The sequence below is a fragment of the Rutidosis leptorrhynchoides genome, chromosome 5 (assembly GCF_046630445.1).
Source record: "Rutidosis leptorrhynchoides isolate AG116_Rl617_1_P2 chromosome 5, CSIRO_AGI_Rlap_v1, whole genome shotgun sequence".
Classification (NCBI taxonomy): Eukaryota; Viridiplantae; Streptophyta; class Magnoliopsida; order Asterales; family Asteraceae; genus Rutidosis; species Rutidosis leptorrhynchoides.
The window spans coordinates 419,936,199-419,960,790 of record NC_092337.1 but is presented as its reverse complement, the minus strand read 5'-3'; the positions used below and the strand labels follow the sequence as shown (position 1 = coordinate 419,960,790).

At 33.7% G+C, this 24,592-nt stretch overlaps 4 protein-coding genes across 6 annotated transcripts; 2 read left to right on the top strand and 2 right to left on the bottom strand.

Annotated features, from left to right (window-relative positions):
- Positions 1-911: 911 nt before the first annotated feature.
- LOC139847926 (serine--tRNA ligase-like) lies at positions 912-3,986 on the top strand. 3 transcript variants are annotated; one of them, XM_071837656.1, is made up of 4 exons: positions 912-1,015; positions 1,347-1,605; positions 2,599-2,918; positions 3,443-3,986. In XM_071837656.1, the coding sequence occupies exons 2-4, from the start codon at positions 1,536-1,538 to the stop codon at positions 3,950-3,952; spliced, it is 900 nt and encodes a 299-aa protein (XP_071693757.1). In that variant the 5' UTR covers positions 912-1,015; positions 1,347-1,535; the 3' UTR covers positions 3,953-3,986. The 3 variants fall into 3 exon arrangements, with proteins under 3 accessions (XP_071693757.1, XP_071693759.1, XP_071693758.1); XM_071837657.1 differs by having other exon boundaries at positions 970-1,015; positions 1,386-1,605; XM_071837658.1 differs by having other exon boundaries at positions 1,347-2,918.
- A 2,308-nt stretch (positions 3,987-6,294) lies between these two features.
- Positions 6,295-9,111, top strand: LOC139847354 (pentatricopeptide repeat-containing protein At1g11290, chloroplastic). The gene has a single exon (XM_071837017.1). The coding sequence runs from the start codon at positions 6,406-6,408 to the stop codon at positions 8,854-8,856; it is 2,451 nt and encodes an 816-aa protein (XP_071693118.1). The 5' UTR covers positions 6,295-6,405; the 3' UTR covers positions 8,857-9,111.
- A 706-nt stretch (positions 9,112-9,817) lies between these two features.
- On the bottom strand, positions 9,818-12,563 carry LOC139848078 (uncharacterized). Its single transcript, XM_071837804.1, has 2 exons — positions 12,486-12,563; positions 9,818-10,904 (listed from the first exon to the last, which is right to left on the bottom strand). Exon 2 carries the CDS (start codon positions 10,884-10,886, stop codon positions 9,999-10,001), a length of 888 nt encoding a protein of 295 aa, XP_071693905.1. The 5' UTR covers positions 10,887-10,904; positions 12,486-12,563; the 3' UTR covers positions 9,818-9,998.
- An 11,186-nt stretch (positions 12,564-23,749) lies between these two features.
- On the bottom strand, positions 23,750-24,332 carry LOC139849995 (uncharacterized). Its single transcript, XM_071839598.1, has 2 exons — positions 23,943-24,332; positions 23,750-23,875 (listed from the first exon to the last, which is right to left on the bottom strand). Exons 1-2 carry the CDS (start codon positions 24,330-24,332, stop codon positions 23,750-23,752), a joined length of 516 nt encoding a protein of 171 aa, XP_071695699.1.
- Positions 24,333-24,592: the final 260 nt, after the last annotated feature.

Sequence of the window (24,592 nt, the reverse complement as noted above, 5' to 3'; positions counted from 1 at the left end):
TTCACGGTAGCCGGACCGGAGAGCCACGTTCTAAGATCCTTAAACCCCTCTTTACGTATTGAGCAGGCATATTAAACCCCTCGGTTAAAATATGCATGATCACACCTATTGTTTCTTCTTTCTCCCTTTCACCAGCATTAAATTTATCAAAACTATTAACAACCAACACCCACAATTTCACCATATCCATTCCTAATAACACCCACAATTTCAGTCCCACCTCTTTTTAGCTTCCTACCAGCATTACTAACTCCTAAATCCATGGAAAATACAAAAGCAACGAGAAACAAATAAAAGCCAACAAACCCAATCGCCCGCCATAAATAAATCTCACCACTTAAATACACAAATCGACTAAAACGCAAATCATCTTCAGAACCTACAAATGCAATTTTTTTGTTTCTACTTTATTGCTGATGCTATTCTTCTATTTATACTTTGTTGCTGCTGCTATCATTTTTCCTTCAACTAGATGATGAAACCCAGAAGATATTATTCTATTTCTTTATACTCGATTGCACATGTTGCTGCTTTTAATCTATTGATTGGACTTGGGAGATTTTTTTTATGTTTAATTATGATTTTGGGAAGTTGTGAGGTTAGGATAATGGAGGATTTGGTAAGCATATACAATTGTTGTTTGGTTTGTGTTCAAATTATTATTTTTTATTTTTTATTTTTTTTTTTTTTACAAAAAAACCCCAAATTCAAATTGAAGAACTGTTACCCAGCAACAATCGATCCTTCTCTATATGCATGCTCCAAATTGCAGCAGCTTTCTTCACTGAAGGAGTATTCTTCACTCTTAAAGCTGCCAATTTCATCATTATACCCACTTCAATGAGCTTCAATACCTCTCTCTCATTTCTCCTTTTTCCTTTGAATACTCTGCAATTCCTCTCCTGCCATAATTGATAAGCAGTAGCAGCAAGTGTAATTCTATTGATCACATCCCAAATTTGGCTTCGAAATGGATATCGAGCAAGAATGTTAATGATTTCCTGTATATCCCCAGGTAAACCTCTAAAAAGAAGCTTTCTTTTCATTTCGAACCATACAGATCTTGAGAAATCACACTCAAAAAATAAGTGTTTAATTGAATCCTCACATTTGCCACATAGTTCACATTTGAATGTCTGATTTGGGTACCATTTTACCAATTTATCTTGTGTGGTAAGTCTTTCAAGCTTTATTAACCACATTATGAATGCATGTTTTGGATTGGCCTGAGGAAACCATATAACATGATGCCTGAGGAAAAATTCAATTATATTTTACTAAAGATGAACTATTAAATTTGTAAGGGATTGTGATGAAATGACATTTAATTGTTTTGAAAATGGCAGGTTAATGCCAAATATAATCGTTGCTGTTATAATGTGTAGATGCCATTTTGATTGTTTGTGGTGGTGATTTGGGAACAAGTGGTGTCGATGGTAGTGATTAGTTATCGGCGGTGGATGGGTGGTGGGAGTGGAGGAGGAAGGATGAGAGTAGACTGAATATGAGAGTATGAATTGTGGGTGTTATTAGGAATGGATACGACGCTTGTTGATGTTGTTAGCCACACAGGTGGTGCCGTGGTGATGGTGGTGATGCATTTAGGTTTGGCACTTTGGCCATTTGGGGGGTGGTGATGCATTTGGGGTTTGGCCATTTGGGTAGTTGATTTTGTTAATTAGGAGGTTTTATTATAAATTTAATTTAAATTATATTTGAGTTAGGAGTTCTAGTTTCAGATGAAGAATGAAAAAGGGAAGTGGTGTTAAAAAGTGGTATGATCAAGAAGGATGATGTCAATTGACTAATTTACCCTCACTTGCAAGGCATGTGAGGACAGTTAACAGATTAATTTGACATACGTTAGAGGCAGGGACCACCCACATGTGTTTTGAAAAACACAGGGACCAATGAGGGACCAATCACCTCCAAAAAATGTAAAAAATGTTTAGGGACCAACGACTTCATATGATGTAAACCATTAGGACCAACTGTACAATTTTCTCTGAAAGTTATAAGGTAAAAGATCATAAAAGTTTAAAAAAATAAAAATAAAATAATAAACAAACATATCCTAGTCTGATTCTTGCAACACAATTGAATTTTTCAATAACTTGTGTCATATCTCATGTGACAATGGTATGATCTTTTAGCGAGAGGTTAGGAGTTTGACTCCCGTAGAATGTAACATTGCATACAAGGTTATATAAGGTTGTTCCTTTACCCTTGAATTTCACCCAAAGGTGTCTTTCGCGTACATCGCGTTGCGGGGTAAGTGGGTGTTTTTTACTGCTCATGTCCTCGGATTGAGCCGAATTTTCTTGAGCATCAGTTGAAGACGATTTATGCAACTGCTACATATGATGAAAGTTAAAAAAAAAATTTTGAATTTTTCAATATATTTTAAATTTTAATTTAAATAAAAACAAAAATAGACCTAGTATACAAACAATAATACGATTGACAAAATAAGCACTGACCTGACCAGCGGCATCGCATCACTGACCAACTACCTCTTCGTCTTCACTTTGTGACTAATTTTTTCAGTTACCAACAATAATAAAATGTTAGGACTAATTTTGTTCAAACTCGATCCAGAACTCATCCGCAAATCTCAACGCAGTCGTTTTGCAAACGTCGAACTCGTTGATAAAATCATCCATCTTTACGATCAATTAAAAACTCATCAATTCGAGCTCGATCAGTTCCGCAAAGATTTCAACAAAATCAACAAACAAGTCGCTATTATCAGAATTGCAGGACAAGATGCAACTTCATTGATTAACGATACGGAAGTAAACAAACAGTTAACTGCTGATAAAGAAGCACAAGTTAATGAAGCTCGAAACGAATTGTATTCGAACCTCGATTTAGTTGGAAATATCGTTCATGATTCTGTTCCTATTAGCAATGATGAGGTGCGTATTGGTGCATTATAATTGTGCTTTAAACCCTAATTGTTATATATGAGGCTTTGCTTCTATTGAGTTATATACTCAGTAAGTATTGAAAATGTATTGAACTTTAATTGAAGTGCTACCATATGTATGAAGCTTTCAATTGCAGTAATTGAGAGTTTGAGACTTAACGCGTGAAATTTGATAGATATAAAAACTGTAAACCCTTTTTAGCTACCAATTAAAGTGATGAAGTAGTTTATAATCACAAAAATCACAATGCAGGTCAATGTACTAATTGTTACCTGCTAAATAGGCGACTTTAGTGATTGATAATGACCAAAACGTCTGCCACTATGATCCTATTCTATGAATACGATAAATTATTCATCCGTGTTGCGCATACAAATGAGTTGATCACTTAAAATGGTAAATTATATACTCGGTAATATATAAATGAAATAAGATAGTGACAGAGCCGGTGTTTATCTTTATGTAATTTGATGATTGAGTGGCTATTTGATTAGTGTACGCATAAATTTTAGGCAGATAATGAGATAGTTCGGAGTTGGGGAGAGAAAAAGGAGGGAACAAAACTGAGAAATCATGTGGAACTTGTTAATCTTCTTGAAATAGCAGAGTTTAAAAAAGGTGCTAATGTTGCTGGTGGTAGAGGTTATTACTTAAAAGGCGATGGCGTTCCTCTTAATCAAGCTCTCATAAATTTCGGTCTCGATTTCTTGGAAAAAAAAGGTTACACGTTGTTGCAGACACCGTTTTTCATTAAGAAAGACGTAATGGCCAAGTGTGCTCAATTAGCACAATTTGATGAAGAACTTTATAAAGTAACCGGTGAGGGAGACGACAAGTATTTGATTGCAACAGCTGAACAACCACTTTGTGCTTATCATATGGATGATTGGATTAATCCGAGTCAGTTACCGTTAAAGTACGCGGCGTATTCGTCTTGTTTTCGTAAAGAAGCTGGTTCGCATGGTCGAGATACACTTGGGATTTTTCGTGTTCATCAGTTTGAAAAAGTGGAACAGTTCTGAGTAACGGGTCCCGATGGTAATGATTCTTGGGATATGCATGAGGAAATGATTAAAAACTCTGAGGAGTTTTACCAGATGTTGAATCTTCCGTATCGGGTCGTGAATATTGTTTCTGGTGCATTAAATGATGCTGCAGCAAAAAAGTACGATCTTGAAGCATGGTTTCCTGCATCAAGTACTTACAGAGAGCTTGTATCGTGCTCAAATTGCTCTGATTATCAATCAAGAAAACTGGAGATTAGATATGGACAAAAGGAGGTTGGTTATATAATTAAGTATAATAATTTTTTTTTAGATTTTTTTTTTTTGACTTTGTTGACTTTTTGCAGAATAACGAGGAGCCAAGATATTGCCATTTATTGAATTCGACGCTTACAGCAACATAGAGGACAATCTGTTGTATTCTTGAAAACTACCAAACGGATGAGGGTGTTGAAGTGCCGACAGTTTTACAAAAATACATGGGTGACAAAACTTTTATGCCTTTCAAGAAACCTCCTACAAAAGAAACGAAGGGGAAGCGATATAAGGCGTAAATCATTTCATTTTTTTACATTCATGGATTGAAGGTTAGGTTCTTACTCATTTTTTGCAATGAATATTTTGGAATATCATGATGTTTTAATCTGCAGTTATGAATTATCTTGATTCAGAAGTTTTGTTAAGTTTAACTATTTACTTGGACGAAGGAGTATTATAGAACCTTTTGTTATCCCTTTATCATTTCTTCATGTATTTAAGTTTTATGTGTACGAGCAAAACAGAACATAAGTATAATGTGTCTGTTTGGATAAAACGAACTCCCAAGATTAACTGTTAGCCACAAGGCGGATAATAGTAACATAAAGAAACTTAGAACATACAATGAAATAATATACACAGAGTTTTAAGTCGGAGGTTGAGACAACTTATATTAATAGGCGGAGAAGAGTACATGAAGCAACTAAATTCCTAAAAAAGTTTACAAGTATGTGAGTAAGCCATAGAGCATCAAATTACTTAAAGAATTGCAAAAATCATTTATCTTATTTTTTATTTTTTGCACACAATGTACTGCTGTTTGTTACTCCAACTAATTTAATATTGCTTCTTGTAATATGCAGTGCCGGTTTTTTTTCTTGATGGTTTTTTTTTTTTAAATGTTCGCCAACTTTAAAGGCAAGGCTAGGCAAGATTGCACACTTCCAGCTTGGTTAATTAGCTGCTCTTAGGAGCATTAACCTTAACAATAAATTTTTAAAAGCAATTTTAAAGCTTGTGGTCGACAACCAATCTATTTATGGCTTCTGCAAATGAATGACCCTGATACGTATCGTGTAATCTAGATTGCTATGACGAGGTTATCACTATTATGGATTCGCTTCATATACTTTCTTGTATCTGAATAGTTTTCCTAATCGTCATTAAGTTTGATTTACTTGATGCCTCCCAGTTTGCATTATGTTCACATATTCAACTTTTTAGACGAGAGTGGACAAAATATGACAAAACTTTCATGTTTCTTATAGCAGATTTCTCAACTGTATATTCGATAACCAATCGACTAGTTATACGCCTATACGTTTTAGCTCACACTGTCACATAGGGACTTGTATGTATATATCTACTTACGTATACTTAACTCAGTTGACATTGATCTGAATGTATAGGCTTCTTTGAAACATGGTCTTCTTTGTGGGTGGGTGGTTAGATTTTTCATATGATTTATTCTCAGGCGCACACTATTTTTTGTGCAACTTGTACATTCTGTAATTTACACTTTTTATAACAATCGACACAATATATTACCATTTACCAGTATATTATTTTTTTCAAAGTTTGATTGTATTATATTTAAGCAAAATCTTGAACTTCTTAAAATATACTGTAAAAGCTAAAACTTCGAGTGAATGGGTTATGGGTAACCTGGTGCACCTGTTAAATTATCTAACTATTATCATACCTTCTAAAGCAGAAATGAAATTAATCCAAATTGTAACACATGTTATGTATGACTATTATTATTTACCAATACGGGGAGTATAATTTTAAGCCTATCAATTAGTTTCAGTTTTTAAATTATTTGAAAGTAATTTTATTGTTGCTCCTTGCTAGTTTTTATTAAAAAAAATCTTGCTGTAAAAAAAAAGTTACAGTTTTTAGTATGTGTAAGGTAATATTTAGACAAGTTAATTAAAAGTTTTCAAGAATTATTATTTATTCTACACCTATAATAATAAAAAAAAAAATCTTTTTTTTTTTATTAAACATGCAACCAATAAACAGAGACCGTCAATGTTATCTTCTTTTAATCTTGCTATCCATTTATCCATCCATTTACATGTAGATACCAAAACTGGAGAATTAATAAATCCTTTTGATTTAAACTTCTTTCTGGGCAACTGGCAAAATTGTTGTTTTTCTATCATCTTTGTCTATGCAGAAATAACAATTAACTGTCACTCAATTTCAGAATGGCTTCAATCTACACAGCACCAAAATCTCCAATATTATCCACATCATCATCATCATCATCATCATCATCATCATCTAGAATCCAACACACACTTACTCAAAGAGTTCATATTCCTGAATATGTTTACAAACACCCATCAGCAATTCTCCTAGAACTCTGCACTTCCATTCAAGAATTGCACCAAATCATCCCTTTAATTATCAAAAACAACCTCTACGAAGAACATTACTTTCAAACAAAATTAGTCAGCTTGTTTTGCAAATACAACAGTTTAACCGAAGCAGCTCGTGTTTTCGAACCAATTGAACACAAAAACGATGCTCTTTATCACACAATGCTTAAAGGGTTCGCTCAAAATTCAGACTTTTCAAATGGTGTTTCGTTTTTCATTCGAATGATGGAAGATGGTGTACTGCCTGTTGTGTATAACTATACGTATATGTTGAAAGGCTGCGGAGAGAGTGGTGATGATAAGATGGGGAAAGTGATTCATGGACAAATGATATTGAATGGGCATGTAAATGATGTTTTTGCAATGACTTGTGTTGTTAATATGTATGCAAAATGTGGGTTGATTAATGATGCACATAAGGTGTTTGTTAGATTGCCTGAGAGAGATTTGGTTTGTTGGAATACGATTGTTGCAGGTTATGCTCAAAATGGTTTTTCTGGGAGAGCAATAGAGTTGGTTTTGCAGATGCAAAGTGAAGGATTACGGCCCGATGTTGTTACGATTGTCTCGGTTTTGCCTGCTATTGCGAATGTTGGAGATTTGAGAGCTGGGAAATCGATTCACGGGTTCGTTTTTAGGTCTGGATATGCACATAATGGGAATGTGTCAACTGCGTTAGTTAATATGTACTTAAAATGTGGATCTTTAAGCACAGGGCGTGTTATATTCAACAAGATGAGTGGTAAGAATGTGGTCTCGTGGAATATAATGATCGATGGGTATGCACAAAACGGTGATTATGCAGAAGCTTTGATGCTATTTGAAAAGATGTTGGATAAAGGATTTAAACCGACTAGTGTGACGATTATGGCTGCACTTCATGCGTGTGCTGATTCTGGTGATCTTGCGCGTGGGGAATTTGTTCATCAGTTAGTTAATGAGCTAGGACAGAATACAAATGTTTCGGTTATGAACTCTTTAATCTCAATGTATTGCAAGTGTAAACGAGTCAATATTGCTGCTGATATATTCAAAAACTTGAAAGAAAAAACACTCGTTTCATGGAACGCAATGATACTTGGATACGCACAAAATGGCTGTGCGATCGACGCTTTGAAGCATTTTCGTCTTATGAAACTGCAAAACATCGAACCTGACTCGTTTACTATGGTGAGCATTATTTCAGCCATTTCCGAGTTGTCAATTTTACGTCAAGCGAAATGGGTCCACGGAGTTCTTATAAGAACTTGTCTCGATAAAAACTTCTATGTGAAAACGGCTATTGTAGACATGTACGCAAAATGTGGAGCGATTACTACTGCTCGAAAGGTGTTTGATTTAATGCATGAACGACATGTAACAACATGGAATGCTATGATCGATGGGTACGGGACCCACGGGTACGGCGCAGAAGCTGTAAAGTTGTTTGATGAAATGGAAAACGGCGGCATACAACAAAACAATGTAACGTTTTTGTGTATTATGTCTGCGTGTAGCCATTCGGGATTTGTTGAAGAAGGGCGTCAGTTTTTTTCAATCATGAAGGAAAAATACGACATCGAGCCTACGATGGATCACTACGGAGCCATGGTTGACTTGCTTGGAAGATCCGGTAGGGTCCACGAGGCGTGGGAGTTTATTCAAAACATGCCCGTTGAACCACAAATCAACGTTTTCGGTTCGATGTTAAGTGCTTGCAAGATTCATAAAAATGTCGAATTGGGTGAGTTGGCAGCTAAAAAATTGTTTGAGTTGAACCCTAATAATGGGGGCTATTACGTGCTATTAGCGAATATGTACTCTGCAGCTTCGATGTGGGACAAGGTAACCGAAATCAGGGGTAAAATGGAGAAAAAAGGGATACGAAAAACGCCTGGTTATAGTTCGGTTGATTTGAAAAACGAAGTTCATACTTTTTATTCAGGTAGTTCGTGGCATTATCGTTCTAAAGAGATTTATGGGTTTCTTGAAACATTGATTGATAGGATTAAAAAGGTTGGTTATGTGCCTGATAATGATTCGATACACGATGTAGAAGATGATCTGCAAGAACAAACGGCGAGTACTCATAGTGAGAAACTTGCTATTGCTTTTGGACTTCTGAATACTCGTCCGGGTACACCAATTCATATCAGAAAGAACCTTCGCGTGTGTGGTGATTGTCATAATGCTACAAAGTTTATATCGCTTGTGGAGCAGCGAGAAATTATTGTTCGCGATTTGCATCGGTTTCATCATTTCAAGAATGGAGTTTGTTCCTGTGGCGATTACTGGTGACTTGGTTGGTTTATACAAAGATAGTTGGGTTTTGGGAATGAGAATGGATTTTCAAACCTACTAACTACTTGGGTTTAGAATTGGTGGGTTTGATTCCAATTCTTTAAAATAAATGTGAATAAACAAACATACTGTATGGTAATCAAACCCATTCCCTCAATCCCATACACTCGATGAATCATGGTGGTAATTTGGGCTTTAATAACTATTTTGTACTTTTTCGCGTTTGATAATACATGAATGACTAAGTATGATTAAGTGATAATGATTCAAAATCTGAATGATTCATATGTTCAGATTGAACTTCTTTCTAAATGACAATTACTTGTTTGATAATGAACACATAAAACTAAAAATTAAATAGACTGATTATTCTGCCTTGGTTGCCTTCACTACTGGTTGAACCGAATAAATAAAACAAGGTTTGATGATACGAGCTTTACGTGGTAATGAACGTGCCCCATGGTTGAAGTAGTCAGGATTAATATACGGAGTATTAAATTAAGTAGCAGTTATATTTTCAGTTAGTATGTGAATAAAGCAAGTGTAACTAGGATGAGTTGGATATGCATGTCATCAGTCATACATGCACTCTTGCACCAGTTGCACGTTCCTATTTACCATCCATGTTCTAGTTTATGTATGTGATGGTTATTAGGAGTAGTGACACATTAGTACGTGTCAGTAGAGGTTATTTAACTTCTATTTTATTAGTATAAATATAAATATGTAACTAGTCTAGTAGAAAAATATGATGAATGAATATTTGGTTTTAGTCCAAAAGTCTCTTCTTAATCTTTTATTCTTGGAAGATTAGCCATCTCGAATCGGCTCTTATCCTCGGAGTTCAAGGTCAACTCGAAGAGACCATATCATTATCAAATGGTTTTGGATAGAATTAATTTAATGAGCATGTTATAGAAAATCAAGATGTTGAAAGGTTAAGAGAATATTCAAATAGTTTAACATCACATCATTTGTTATTTAGATGTCACAGACAAACACGCTAAATTTTGAGCGATTCAGCATTTAGTGATTCAGTTAACATGCCACAAACACAACCCCCAACTAGGCTGAATGCTTAATATATTACGTTAATCAAAAGTCTAACAGTCAACCTTAAAATGCATACCTTTTTTATATCAAGTAGAAGGACAATCTCGAACAAAGTGACCTACTTTACCACACCGGTAACATTCTCTTGTACCAATACGACATTTACCCTTATGAAATTTACCGCAGTTGGTGCACGCTTCACTTTCTTCCGACTCTTCCCGTTTTCTTTTAAGATCATTCTCCTCTTCAAACTCTCTGTTCTTCTCAACGTTCTCCAATTGTAACGCAAGCTCAACCGCCTCCTCAAATTTCTTGAAGCGACTAACACACATGTACTTCCCTATGTTAAAATTCAAACGCTCCACATACCATTCTATCCTCGTATTTTCACGTATAAACAAGTCCTTACAAACACTCGCCAACTCCAAAAAGCGAACAGTATACTCTTGCACTGTTAAATCACCCTGTTCGAAGTTGTTTAATTCTCTCTCCAGCTGCATCACCATAGAACGCGAACAAAACTTCTGTTCGAACGTTTCCTTAAACTGACTCCATGTCATAATTGTTGTCTCGGGCCCACTTGCATCATCCTTAACTGCGTTCCACCAATTCAAGGCTTCTGATTTTAACATAGCAATTGCATACGCAACCTTATTCTCGTCAGCACACTTAATTGCATCAAAGATGTTCTCCATTTCTTTAATCCATCTCACCGCTGCAATCGGGTTAAATGCTTCTTTGAGCTCAGGAAAATCGAATTTTTCAATCTTAATTTTATCGTCAATCATTTGACGAACAGTTTCGGTAAACTGTTCCAAGATAGAAGGCATTGCAGCTTGTATGGCTTTAGTCACATCTTCGACTATAGTTTCCCTAGTAACGGAAACAGGATCGGCACCATCTTCAACGCTAGTGTTAGGGCTAGATTGGAACACTTGTTTTGATGTATGTCCGCCATTTCTTGTCATTACCATCTTTTTAGTTCTGATAAACTGTCAAATAATGTAAGTATTATAATTGGCTGATCAAAGAGGACTATATGCAATCCTATATTTCTTATCCTGTTTTATATAATATAACTAAACAAATATGACTTAACAATAAAACAACAATGCATCGCAATTTATTCCACTTTAACATTTCATCAAGGGCTACACAAATACTAAATTCTTAACAAAATTCAATTAGGGCCTGCTTACTTTTCACTTAATGATCATCTCTTAATCTCTTAATTCAGTAAGTAAAACTGTTGTTTATTGTCACTTAATCTGAAAAATATCTGTTTGTAAGAGACAGAAACGGAGACCCCTTCAACCTTCACAGCCATATGAAAACAACATCTAATACAAAATAAAAGTAAACAAACCAATCAGCCATCAAAAGATGGTCAAAGTGGTTGATGTTGTGTGCATCAACCTTTCAACAAACAGTGTGTAAGAATGCATTTACCTTTGGCCGTATCACTATAGTGTGTACCCAACTTCATTTTGGTGTGTTGTGTGAATCAACCTCTCAATTTTGTTATATTATGTGTATTCGCCTGATGTGACACACGTTTTTTATTACGCGGTGAATTATATGGTTGTGACATCAAATAAGAAACTAGGTATACACATACACAATAGACTAAAGTGAAACTTTGACACACATAATAAGCTATAATGAACTTAGGTAGGGCTAAAGATAATTGCATTTTATGCATTAATCCCTTCTTTTCACCTTAGAAATACAATAATATTACCAGCATAATATGTAGAATCACATGTATATGCACAAATCGTCTCCTAATAAGACTGGAACAGCTATCACATGCAGATACCCTTCGATAGCAATTTGATCGTTATATTTCAAAATTCCAATATTTTTTTCAAGAAACCATCACAAGATAGACAAGTGGTTGGGGCCTGAGTTCTTTGCAAAAGGTCTAATATTCAAATCCTGTCTAGGATAAATATTTTGTGGTGGCCAAGGGAAGGGTTGGGTTGCGTACATCAGGTAGGATTACTCGCCCTCCGGGTAGCCCGAACAGCAAAAACCTTCCGCCTTTAATTTGTTTTTCAAGAAAAGGGTAAAATTTGTCACAAAATAATGATTTATTGTATACACATCAGATGAAAATGTTAGAATACAACAACAAGAGTTTGACTTTTGCGATCAGAAAAAGTTAATTTCATCCTTCCTCATTTTAGACAAGTCACAAGATCACCTCAACTGATATAACCATCTGCACAAAAACAGATACTTTTCATATGTGTAAAAGGGTTCCAAAGTGAAATTGGATCCTAACCCTAATTAGAATTAGTTGTTGTACATTGTGTTCATATAAACACACTTAGCCATTGTAAACAATATCAATTCAAGTTCATAGAAATAAACTGATCAATACAATTACATTCCAGATCTTCAATTCTCTTCAATTAACAGAAAAAGCAGATTATACTAATGACTGTAATGAATTTTTATCTTTACTGAACAAAATTCAGTAAAAACATAAAAAGCAAACGAAAACACTTGAATAAGTTATGTAAAAATATAAATCGACATCAAACATCACTCGGTATCGAAAAGCTTACAAAAATTGATGAGTTCTTGACTGCGACTGATCACTCCACCGGTTCAGATTGACGATTGCGATGTAAGTCACGATTTTCTTTAAAGCTTTTAACAATAAAACACCAACACTCGGCCTCGAAATACAATGGGTGTGGGCCCATTTTGGCCCATGTTTTAATTATAATGATTGGGCTTAATCCATAATAGACCATTCATTATAATAGACTCGCCCAAATCTTTGATCCATTACACTTTTGTGTCATAAATTCGAAGTTATAATTCTAGAGAGTTGAACATATATTATTATTTAAAATATAATTAAGGGTATAATAGTAAATTAGGTGTAGATGGATCAAAAAGTGGTTTGTGAGGATCACCTACCATAATCAAATACAATTTTTTTACAAAAATATAATAAAATATACAGTACCATTTTTCAAAAACAAATTGAAAAAATACACCATTCATTATAATAGACTCGCCCAAATCTTTGATTGACCACGTCGTGACCGAAAAAACAGGCGGCGTATCCGTAAACCAAGTTCGAACAAAATTCCACATGTTCGAACATCCATTTTGTGCGATGAGTTTTACATTCAGTGTAATATTATAGATAATCATCGTCATACATTCGCTGCAATTGAAATAATCAAAACTCTTTAAAGATAGCCAGCCACGTCTGTCATACATTTGATGTAATATTACGTGTCAGTGGCGATTTTAGGATCAAAACCCAATGGGGTCCCAAAAATTTATTTGATAAATTTCTTGCACAAAATATTGAATGTGTCGGGTCAAATCAGGTCGGGGCGGGTCGCGCCCAAAATACAAACATAAAATTGAATAATGCTCGCAAAATATAAGGTTGTTCATATGCAGTAGCAATTAATGTGTGACGATCGCTCCAAATCCATATGGACGAACACGTCATTCATTGATTTCATTGCGAGGTATTTGACCTCTATATGATACGTTTTGTAAATATTGCATTCTTTTGAAAAGGCACACCATAAATGAATATTTAAAGCAAAGGTTTTCGACATCTGATGATTTTTACATATAGAAAATCACTGTAAATAATAGTTTACAATAGTACTTCCGTTGACAATGCAGTCAAAATAATATACATGGTGATGATTTGGTGAATGCAACATTTCCTTGAAAAATATGCCATGTAAGACTCCATGCACGTAGCTTGTCTAACATATAAGCAAACAGCGGAAGACTTCTAGGGAACCTGAGAATAAACATGCTAACAAGTGTCAACACAAAGGTTGGTGAGTTCATAGTTTTAATGTTTTGCATAATCTGTACATAAAAGTAGATCACAAGATTTCAGTTGTTCCATCCAGAAACGTTTATCAAAATATTCTACGAAATTGAGCACCCTGGTAACTAAACTTAACGTATATATAATTTGTACCCTTTGTATAATCATCTTAATAATACACGCAAACCAACGTGTACGCTTTTCAAATAGCATACGTCCGTTAAAAGGCTAGCGATCTAGCTCGGACGGGGATATTAAGCCCTATGGATCCATATACCACTATTCGCGCCCACCAGTTCTTATAACCGGCAGTTACTAGTTACCAAAGCTAAGGGATTTTCGGTTCAAACTCGGTGTAGAATTTAGTATGTACTTGTATCCATTGTGTTTAAAATAAAGTGCATGTATTCTCAGCCCAAAAATATAGATTGCCTAAGCAATTAAAAAGGGAGCAAATGAAACTCACGTATATAAATATTATAAATCAGTTAATAAAGCATTTGCATGTATTCTCAGCCCAAAAATGTAGAGAGTAAAAGGGATCTTATGAAACTCACTTTAGCAGCATATAAAGTCGTTCACCAAAATGTGACCGAAACTCGGATTACCAAATAACCGTAGATCTCAACCTAGAGAACATATGTTGGTCAATAAATGTTTATCAAGCTAGGTCAGGTCATAGTGTATCACAATCCTAATGCTCGAGATCGACATACAAAAGTTATCCAAAGTCGTTTCAAAAAGTCAATTTTGGACAGTTGTTTAACAAAACGAGATGTACCTTATATAAGGATTCATTTACTCGGTTGGTAATATTCAAAAATCCAATTTATCAATCTTACAAACAAGTTGTTTAAATATTAATTGCAGATTCAAAAGCAATTCCAATTAACGTCAATTATAATTCAGTTGATCATATCTTTTAATCCGTTCATCGAAACTATTCGATATCTAAATGAAAAGTTATTGATTTTTCGCCAGCTTTCCAAAAACATGTATATCATATACCTTTTACCAGTAATATATGTATTTAATTAGTGATTCATTATAAACTGTTTAACGATGAAATTTAGTATACAAGCATGCATAAACATATATACTCGAGCACTAGACATGTATACACTATTAATATATAAAAGATAAGATATGAATGCTCACTTATCAATATTGAGATTCAATATTGCAGGAAAGTATGTAGATGCAACAGAGATGATAAACACTAGGTTTGACTTGCGAACAGTACCCATAACCTCCATAGCTATAACCCATAATTTCCTTAGCTCTATCCCGCTCGAAAACATATTTTGAAAGTAACACGCTCATAACCTCGTCGTAATATTTTATGTATAAATATTAATAATACCCTTACTAATACTAATACTAAATATTATTATTAATTTTAATATTAATATTAATATTTATAATAATATTAATATATATATATATATATATATATGTATATATATATATATATATATATATATATATATATATATATATATATATATACAGAGTGCATGATGAGATGAAATGAAAATGAATTACACGAATTAGGCTTCGGGCGAATTTATAGAGTTTTGGCCACCAGACTCACCATGCGATCGCATGGGTCTTGGGCACTATGGCCATGCGATCGCATGGCCTCCCTCACCAGTTCACACTCCGTTGTTTTTTTGTGTCGACATGTTTTAATAATACGTAAATTGAAATTTAAAATTTTAAAAAGTCGTATTTATTAAATATTTCAGGGGTATTCTATGTAACTTATAATTAATAATTTCTATCATGTCGTTTTCATGTGAATAGTAAATGAATTAATTTAAATTCAACTATTTAAGCTACACGTTGTACGTTGTGCTTTACAAATTGTACATTATTAATTTAACTTCGTTTCTTAAAAAAAAATACAAAAATTATATCATAAAAATAAAATGACTTAATACGTAAAATTTTTAATTTGAAATAGCATCGTTTAATAGTAAATTTTTAATCATTTCGTATATAAATATTATTCGCATGATTCCGTATATATCGAAAACTCTTATATTTATTAAAATATGTATATAATACATGTTATGACGTTCGTGAATCGTTAGACAAACAGGGTGGTCAACCGTTATATAAAAAATCATTTTCAAAAGTTTTAAAACTTGTCAAAATTTCATTGCTTATCATGTCGAAAATATTAAATCATATAGAGAATTGGTTTAAATAAGTTGAAATTTTCCGGGTCATCACAGTACCTTCCCGTTAAAGAAATTTCGTCTCGAAATTTGAGTGAGGTCGTCATGGTTAACAATAAAAATGTGTTTATGACGAATATTAGTTGATAAATAGAATTTCTATCACCGTTGAATAATATGAATAAAACAATCCAATTACTCGAAGCGTATGAGAGAAGTTTTCGTAAAATAGTGAAATGAAGAATAGAGATTTGTCTTATCTCTTGACGTAATAACGATTGATTTCCGGAATTTAAGGAATAGAAAATCTTCATAATTTAAATAAGATTTGATTTTTCGGGAATTAAGGAGATTAAGATATTCTTTAATTAAATGCGTAATCTGCCTCGATTGCTATGTCTGATATTTCACTATAAATTGACCTCTTCCGTTTCATTTATTTTCACCACCCCTATAAGCTTCTTCCTTATTTCATAATTCCTAATAGATTATGAAAATGCTTAATCCAGTTCTGATTCTTGATATTTTCTTGGCTATCATATCCTTCATTCTTCTTTTTCATCTGCCACCAGAGGAGGTTATTTTCTTCTACTATTACCTTGGGTTTATAGTGTTTTTCATTCTCCCGTGTCTTTATATTGCTATACGCATTGATATACACGGTTTGTAATTTCAGGTTTGTTAACTGGCTTTATATCTCCCCTTATATTTCAATGTCTCTACTTCTGTCTTCTATAATCATTGTCATTCACAGTTAATACTCCCTCTTATTTGCTGCGATTTATACTCCAATTTCTATTTCGGAGCTTTGTCCCTTCGTTTCTTCTTCTTGCGATTAGGCATCTCTTGTAATGGTCCAGAATTCGTAGGTATGGAGTTTTGGATGAACATAGTTAATGTTCTGAGAAGGTAATCGTAATGGCACGATCTTGATTTGTCAAATTACCAGAATATCCGAAAAAGACAGAATCATCAAGAAAATATATTTTCTTGATATGTTTAGAGGTTAAATAGAATAAAAGAGTTATGTAACATGGTTCATGATGAGGGTGGGATCTGTGAACCTTTATCAAGTTCTATTTGAAACTCAGCATGACTTACTGTAATATAATCACGTTGATCAAGTGTCATTATATTATACTAACTCATGCTTCAGCTCCCAACACCACTTCAAAAAAAATATTCATATTTTAAACTCGAAGGTTTCAGAATTTAGAAACTAAAATAGTTTCTTTTATGATGTTACACAGATATCGCAAGGAGAAAATTGATTTCCGATAAAAATGATTATGGAATTATCTTCAGAAACATGGAGGATATTTATAATGAAAGATACGATGATATCTTAGAATTTCTAATATCAGAGGATGATGAAGAATATTGTCCGCAAGGGTTTAGATTCGGAAGCAAGGTATTCGTTAATGGCTTCAGCAGATACTGAATAATTTGTATTCTTTGAAGGCAGGTTTCGTCTTTGTGATTTATCCACAGCCTCCTTCATACTTTGCTCAATCCGTTTTCCAGTTCCAAACCTTTTCTTTTTCTGAGCTTTGCCAACACACTATTCTTTATCATTAAACTTTTTACTGTTAAGGTCGTTTTCAGTTTTTGCTGCTTCATCAGTACTTTTCAAAATTTCGAGAACTAGTTCGCGGTTTAAGGTGTTTTTCAAAAACTTCACATTCAAAGTACGTAAGTATAGGAGATAGATGTTATATGTACACATATAACTGTTGGAGTAGACATGCTGCGAGATTTCAAAATACTGATTGCTGATTCCCAGTAATTCGCAAGACAATTCTTGTTATAAGATGCAGATGAGTAAATGATGGGGTTTCGATAAATATAATGATTTTTCGGAAAGTCAAAGATCAGTGAAGTTGTTGGTAAGTTTACTGCTAATGTGGTGGAACATGATAGGTTCCCCAGTAACAAGAACGTATATGTCAAGGTTATAATAAGGTTAATCTGAAAAATCGAAGTTGACTGGTTGGAAGAGTGATGAAAATTTGATATCTTGAAAAGAATTGCAAGATTATTTTCGGTAATAACAACGTTAAAGGATCTTGCACGGTTTTGAAGTCAAAGTATAGCTTTGAAAGATGTAGAGATCTAAGAACGATGTCACCGGTTCAGAGTTATGGCTTGGATTCTGATCCGTCAAAATCATAATATGTAATTGAATTTGTATGGAAACGATTGTATATCGCTGTGAGCATAGTTAATAATTTTTGAATCAAAGTTGAAGAATGTACAGTATAACATATTAATTGTGAACTTATATATTTCCCGGGAATTACCTACCCGTTAAAGATTTCACAAGTAATATTTTGTACAAAAGAATTTTCATTACTGTCTTTATGAAAATATATGTATGTATATTTCTTCAGATGTAATACGGATTTAATGAGTTAATATCATATTAAGCTCATTTGATTTTCTGCTTGACTTAGAAATGATTAATCTCTAAAACATTAAAGATTACATAATCTTTGCGGAGTTTTTCACTAATGAAATCAACACTTCATTATTTATTCTTATTGATATTCGTCAGTGAAGGATGTTGGTGCTCGTGGAATTTTTGTGAACCTTACAAGGCACAGATGATGTTTTCTGGAAAGTTTCGAGTATATCGAAATTGAAAATGTAAAATCAATTATGTAATTGATTAATACACTTGGTTTATTATGAAATGAAATTCATTAAGTTGAAACAGAGATTGTAGTTAACAATGGTTAAGTTGTTAAGGAAGGATGTACATCATTGCATATTAGTAATATGAACTAACCGAGTAGTACCTACCAGTTAAGATTCACACGTAATAGCTTAGTACGAAAAGATTTATTTTGATTTCAAAATTCATATATATTAAATATACATAAAATTTCTTCAGGGGAAATGAGTTAATACTTCATCGGTTATTGTTGCTGGTATTTCTTGGTAACTACGGTGCGTATGACGTTGATGCTCGTGGGACAGATTGTGAAGTTGAGGTTTGCGATGCGGATGTTGTTGGTGGTGGTAATGGTACTGTTGGTGTTGTTGTCGGTGGTACTGTTGATGCCGGTGATGCTGCTAGTGCTTGTAACCTTTGCACCATATTCTCCAAAGCCACTACCCGAGCGCGAAGCTCGTTGACTTCTTCTACTACACCGGGATGATTGGCGGTTCGGACGAGCGGACGAATAAGATTTAGAATGTGAGATAGTATATAATCATGACTAGGTACTCTGGAAATGAGAGAGAAAATGGTATTACGAACAGGTTCGCCGGTAAGTGCTTCAGGTTCTTCGCCAAGAGGGCAATGTGGTGGATAGAAGGGATCGCCTTCTTCTTGTCTCCAATGACTAAGTAAGCTACGAACCCATCCCCAATTCATCCAGAATAGATGATGGTTAATTGGTTGATCCATTCCGGTTACACTGTCTTCGGAGTTCTGGTGAATATCCATATCGGAATAGCTGTCGGAATTTAAGGAATTTGAACTAGATACGTGATCCATCTTGTATAATCAGGGAATTGATTTTTGATATAAGATAGATTATAGAATTTAGATTGGTACTCCTCAATACAAAATTTACATATGTATATATAATACCAAAATCTCGTAAATTACGGAGAAATTTTCAGAAGATGTCAGGAAAAGTTTACAGTAACAGATATGCTAAGATATGAATTTTGTCGGTACACTATCTATGCAGTAAATGCAGTATGACGTGTCTAGACTTAGGAATGATAAGCAAGTAATTTCTGACGATAAATGGTAAGCAAAACTTGGGAAAAACATATACGGTCATAGTCCAGACTCACTAATGCATCCTAACAATAACCAGTTAGACACACTCATGCAAGACCTGGTACAGTAGGACCAATGCTCTGATACCAACCGTGACGATCGCTCCAAATCCATATGGACGAACACGTCATTCATTGATTTCATTGCGAGGTATTTGACCTCTATATGATACATTTTGTAAACATTGCATTCTTTTGAAAATGCACACCATAAATGAATATTTAAATCAAAGGTTTTCGACATCTGATGATTTTTACATATAGACAATCACTGTAAATAATAGTTTACAATAGTACTTCCGTTGACAATGCAGTCAAAATAATATACATGGTGATGATTTGGTGAATGCAACGTTTCCTTGAAAAATATGCCATGTAAGACTCCATGCACATAGCTTGTCTAACATATAAGCAAACAGCGGAAGACTTCTAGGGAACCTGAGAATAAACATGCTAACAAGTGTCAACACAAAGGTTGGTGAGTTCATAGTTTTAATGTTTTGCATAATCTGTACATAAAAGTGGATCACAAGATTTCAGTTGTTCCATCCAGAAACGTTTATCAAAATATTCTACGAAATTGAGCACCCTGGTAACTAAACTTAACGTATATATAATTTGTACCCTTTGTATAATCATCTTAATAATACACGCAAACCAACGTGTACGCTTCTCAAATAGCATACGTCCGTTAAAAGGCTAGCGATCTAGCTCGGACGGGGATATTAAGCCCTATGGATCCATATACCACTATTCGCGCCCACCAGTTCTTATAACCGGCAGTTACTAGTTACCAAAGCTAAGGGATTTTCGGTTCAAACTCGGTGTAGAATTTAGTATGTACTTGTATCCATTGTGTTTAAAATAAAGTGCATGTATTCTCAGCCCAAAAATATAGATTGCCTAAGCAATTAAAAAGGGAGCAAATGAAACTCACGTATATAAATATTGTAAATCAGTTAATAAAGCATTTGCATGTATTCTCAGCCCAAAAATGTAGAGAGTAAAAGGGATCTTATGAAACTCACTTTAGCAGCATATAAAGTCGTTCACCAAAATGTGACCGAAACTCGGATTACCAAATAACCGTAGATCTCAACCTAGAGAACATATGTTGGTCAATAAATGTTTATCAAGCTAGGTCAGGTCATAGTGTATCACAATCCTAATGCTCGAGATCGACATACAAAAGTTATCCAAAGTCGTTTCAAAAAGTCAATTTTGGACAGTTGTTTAACAAAACGAGATGTACCTTATATAAGGATTCATTTACTCGGTTGGTAATATTCAAAAATCCAATTTATCAATCTTACAAACAAGTTGTTTAAATATTAATTGCAGATTTAAAAGCAATTCCAATTAACGTCAATTATAATTCAGTTAATCATATCTTTTAATCCGTTCATCGAAACTATTCGATATCTAAATGAAAAGTTATTGATTTTTCGCCAGCTTTCCAAAAACATGTATATCATATACCTTTTACCAGTAATATATGTATTTAATTAGTGATTCATTATAAACTATTTAACGATGAAATTTAGTATACAAGCATGCATAAACATATATACTCGAGCACTAGACATGTATACACTATTAATATATAAAAGATAAGATATGAATGCTCACTTATCAATATTGAGATTCAATATTGCAGGAAAGTACGTAGATGCAACAGAGATGATAAACACTAGGTTTGACTTGCGAACAGTACCCATAACCTCCATAGCTATAACCCATAATTTCCTTAGCTCTATCCCGCTCGAAAACATATTTTGAAAGTAACACGCTCATAACCTCGTCGTAATATTTTATGTATACATATTAATAATACCCTTACTAATACTAATACTAAATATTATTATTAATATTAATATTAATATTAATATTTATAATAATATTAATATATATATATATATATATATATATATATATATATATATATATATACAGAGTGCATGATGAGATGAAATGAAAATGAATTACACGAATCAGGCTTCGGGCGAATTCATAGAGTTTTGGCCACCAGACTCACCATGCGATCGCATGGGTCTTGGACACTATGGCCATGCGATCGCATGGCATCCCTCACCAGCTCACACTCCGTTGTTTTTTTGTGTCGACATGTTTTAATAATATGTAAATTGAAATTTAAAATTTTAAAAAGTCGTATTTATTAAATACTTCAGGGGTATTCTATGTAACTTATAATTAATTCATGTGAATAGTAAATGAATTAATTTAAATTTAACTATTTAAGCTACACGTTGTACGTTGTGCTTTACAAATTGTACATTATTAATTTAACTTCGTTTCTTAAAAAAATACAAAAATTATATCATAAAAATAAAATGACTTAATACGTAAATTTTTTAATTTGAAATAGCATCGTTTAATAGTAAATTTTTAATCATTTCGTATATAAATATTATTCGCATGATTCCGTATATATCGAAAACTCTTATATTTATTAAAATATGTGTATAATACATGTTATGACGTTCGTGAATCGTTAGACAAACAGGGTGGTCAACCGTTATATAAAAAATCATTTTCAAAAGTTTTAAAACTTGTCAAAATTTCATTGCTTATCATGTCGAAAATATTAAATCATATAGAGAATTGGTTTAAATAAGTTGAAATTTTTCGGGTCATCACATAATGGCACATACAATAGCAATTTTAAATTAACAATGACCTCTACAGTAGCAATTTTACTAATAGAAATTTTAATATGCAAATTTATAATCTATTATCAATATGAATCGCATAACATTAACATTAGCCGTAAAATTGCAGTTTTCCTGACTTTTTAAAAAGAATAAGTTAGGTAGTTATGAGTGATAAGATTAAGGATTCATATACAATAACCCTATTATAAAAATATTTATTATTACACATACATCTTACTTGCAACCATATAATGCATTCACCATGAGTATTCACAATAAAATATGTATATCTCAACATAGAAATTACACGTAATTTGTCATATATGTTTGATAGTAAATTCAACAAATTATATTCATTCTTAGACAAACATTACACATTCTGGTGAAAAATTTGTAAATTATGTCATGTTACATTACGCTTTATTTTCATTTATATAATTGAAAATATTGTAAGATTTCTTAAATATCCAATGGATATCTATTAATCCGCTTAATCTACTAAAATAGATTGATGAACTAAATTTAAATGGATATAGATATGGATATGGATGAACAAAAACTAAATGGATATGGATATTGCTTCACGCCCACACCCGATCCATATCCGATCCATTGACATCCCTAGGATGAAGGATTGAAAATAGAACCGTAAGAAATTGTGTCATTTAGATCCGTGCTGCATTCAAAAACCACCTACCATTTTGCTTGCAGTAATAACAATGAAATTGAATGGTAAGGAATCCAATAATGAACCATTTAAAATCATATGTTATTTAAAGGTTAGAAACAAACACTCACCGAATAATTCAGCATGCTTAACCATTAAAGTAACAGTAACAAACACACAATAAATATGGATGTAATTACACTTAATGTTTGCAGTAAACAACGTGAAGATAAGTATCCATATCCAAATTCTTAACTTTAAAAGTGAAAAAGGGAAACTAACTTCAAAATAACCACATGGCTAGTGGAAAACAACAATATCCAATCCCAATTTCAATCCCACCAAATATGAGGAGGTTAGGAGGTTATATGTAAACAGTTATAGCTCTACCCACGGGTAAAGGTGGGTATATAGACTCATAGCTCTACCTATGCGGTAAAAAGACGACTTCCATAAAGAAAGAGATTCGCAGTAGAAAAGTACATAAATAATTTCGAAATGCCCTCATCTCCATAACCAAATATAAACATGTAGGTGGCAAATACATACTTCATATCTTACACGGTAGCTAAACATAAGTCTAAAAGTCTATCCATAATATTTGTGCATATCATATCCAAGCGTGGCAAATTGACTTAGTTCATCACACCGGTAACATCTCTTAACCATATAATGACATTCTACTTCATGTACTTTTTCAAAGTAGGCCATACACGCTCTGATCTAAAGACTCATTTTCCGAATCGCTTTCTGATTCTTCCCGTTTCCTCTTAAGATTTTCAAACTCTCCGTTCTCCAATTCTATAACAACCTCAACCGCCTCCTGAAATTTAGTCAATTTTCTAACCGAAACCAACTGTCGTATGTTACTATTCAAACCCCTTACATACCTGTCTATTTTCATCTTTTTCGGTAGCAACCAAATACTTAGCAACACTAGCCAACTCCATAAACCGACAAGTATACTCTCGCACTGTTTTACGACCTTGTTTGAAGTTCAGTAACTCTTTCTCCAACTGTATCACCATGTTTTCCGGACAAAACTTGTTCTCAAACATTTCCTTAAATTGATTCCATGTCATCTTGGGCCCACTTGTATCCTTAACCATGTTCCACCAATACAAGGCGTCCGATCTCAACATAGCAATAGCATACATTACCTTGTCCTCATCGGTACACTTAATGGCATCAACGATGTTCTCCATTTCGTTAATCCATTTCATTGCCGCTATGGGGTTAAACGCTTCACGCAACTCAGGGGGATTAAAATCTGCTATCATTTTACGATTGTTATCGTTCATTTGTTCTATGATTGAAGGTATTGCTGCTTGAATGGCTCTAGTAATATCTTCAACCTATAGTTCCCTAGCGATGGGCTTGTTTTGGGTTGCAACGTCTTCAACACTAATGTTTGGGCTAGATTGGGCAGCTTCTTTTAATTTATGTCCACCCTTTCTTGTCATTGTCGTCCTCTTCATTAATACTGAAACATAATTAAACACAAACACTAATGTTGAAGATGAAACAATAAACCACGCAT

Excerpts from the sequence above, each read along its gene's own strand:
- LOC139847926 (XM_071837656.1), top strand. The coding sequence starts at position 1,536 with ATGGATACGACGCTTGTTGATGTTGTTAGCCACACAGGTGGTGCCGTG. Across the intron at positions 1,606-2,598 it reads GATGGTGGTGATGCATTTAG|AACTCATCCGCAAATCTCAA; the intron begins GTTTGGCACTTT and ends AACTCGATCCAG. Across the intron at positions 2,919-3,442 it reads TTCCTATTAGCAATGATGAG|GCAGATAATGAGATAGTTCG; the intron begins GTGCGTATTGGT and ends CATAAATTTTAG.
- LOC139847354 (XM_071837017.1), top strand. The coding sequence starts at position 6,406 with ATGGCTTCAATCTACACAGCACCAAAATCTCCAATATTATCCACATCA.
- LOC139848078 (XM_071837804.1), bottom strand. The coding sequence starts at position 10,886 with ATGGTAATGACAAGAAATGGCGGACATACATCAAAACAAGTGTTCCAA.
- LOC139849995 (XM_071839598.1), bottom strand. The coding sequence starts at position 24,332 with ATGATAGCAGATTTTAATCCCCCTGAGTTGCGTGAAGCGTTTAACCCC. Across the intron at positions 23,876-23,942 it reads AAAAAGATGAAAATAGACAG|GAGGCGGTTGAGGTTGTTAT; the intron begins GTATGTAAGGGG and ends ACTAAATTTCAG.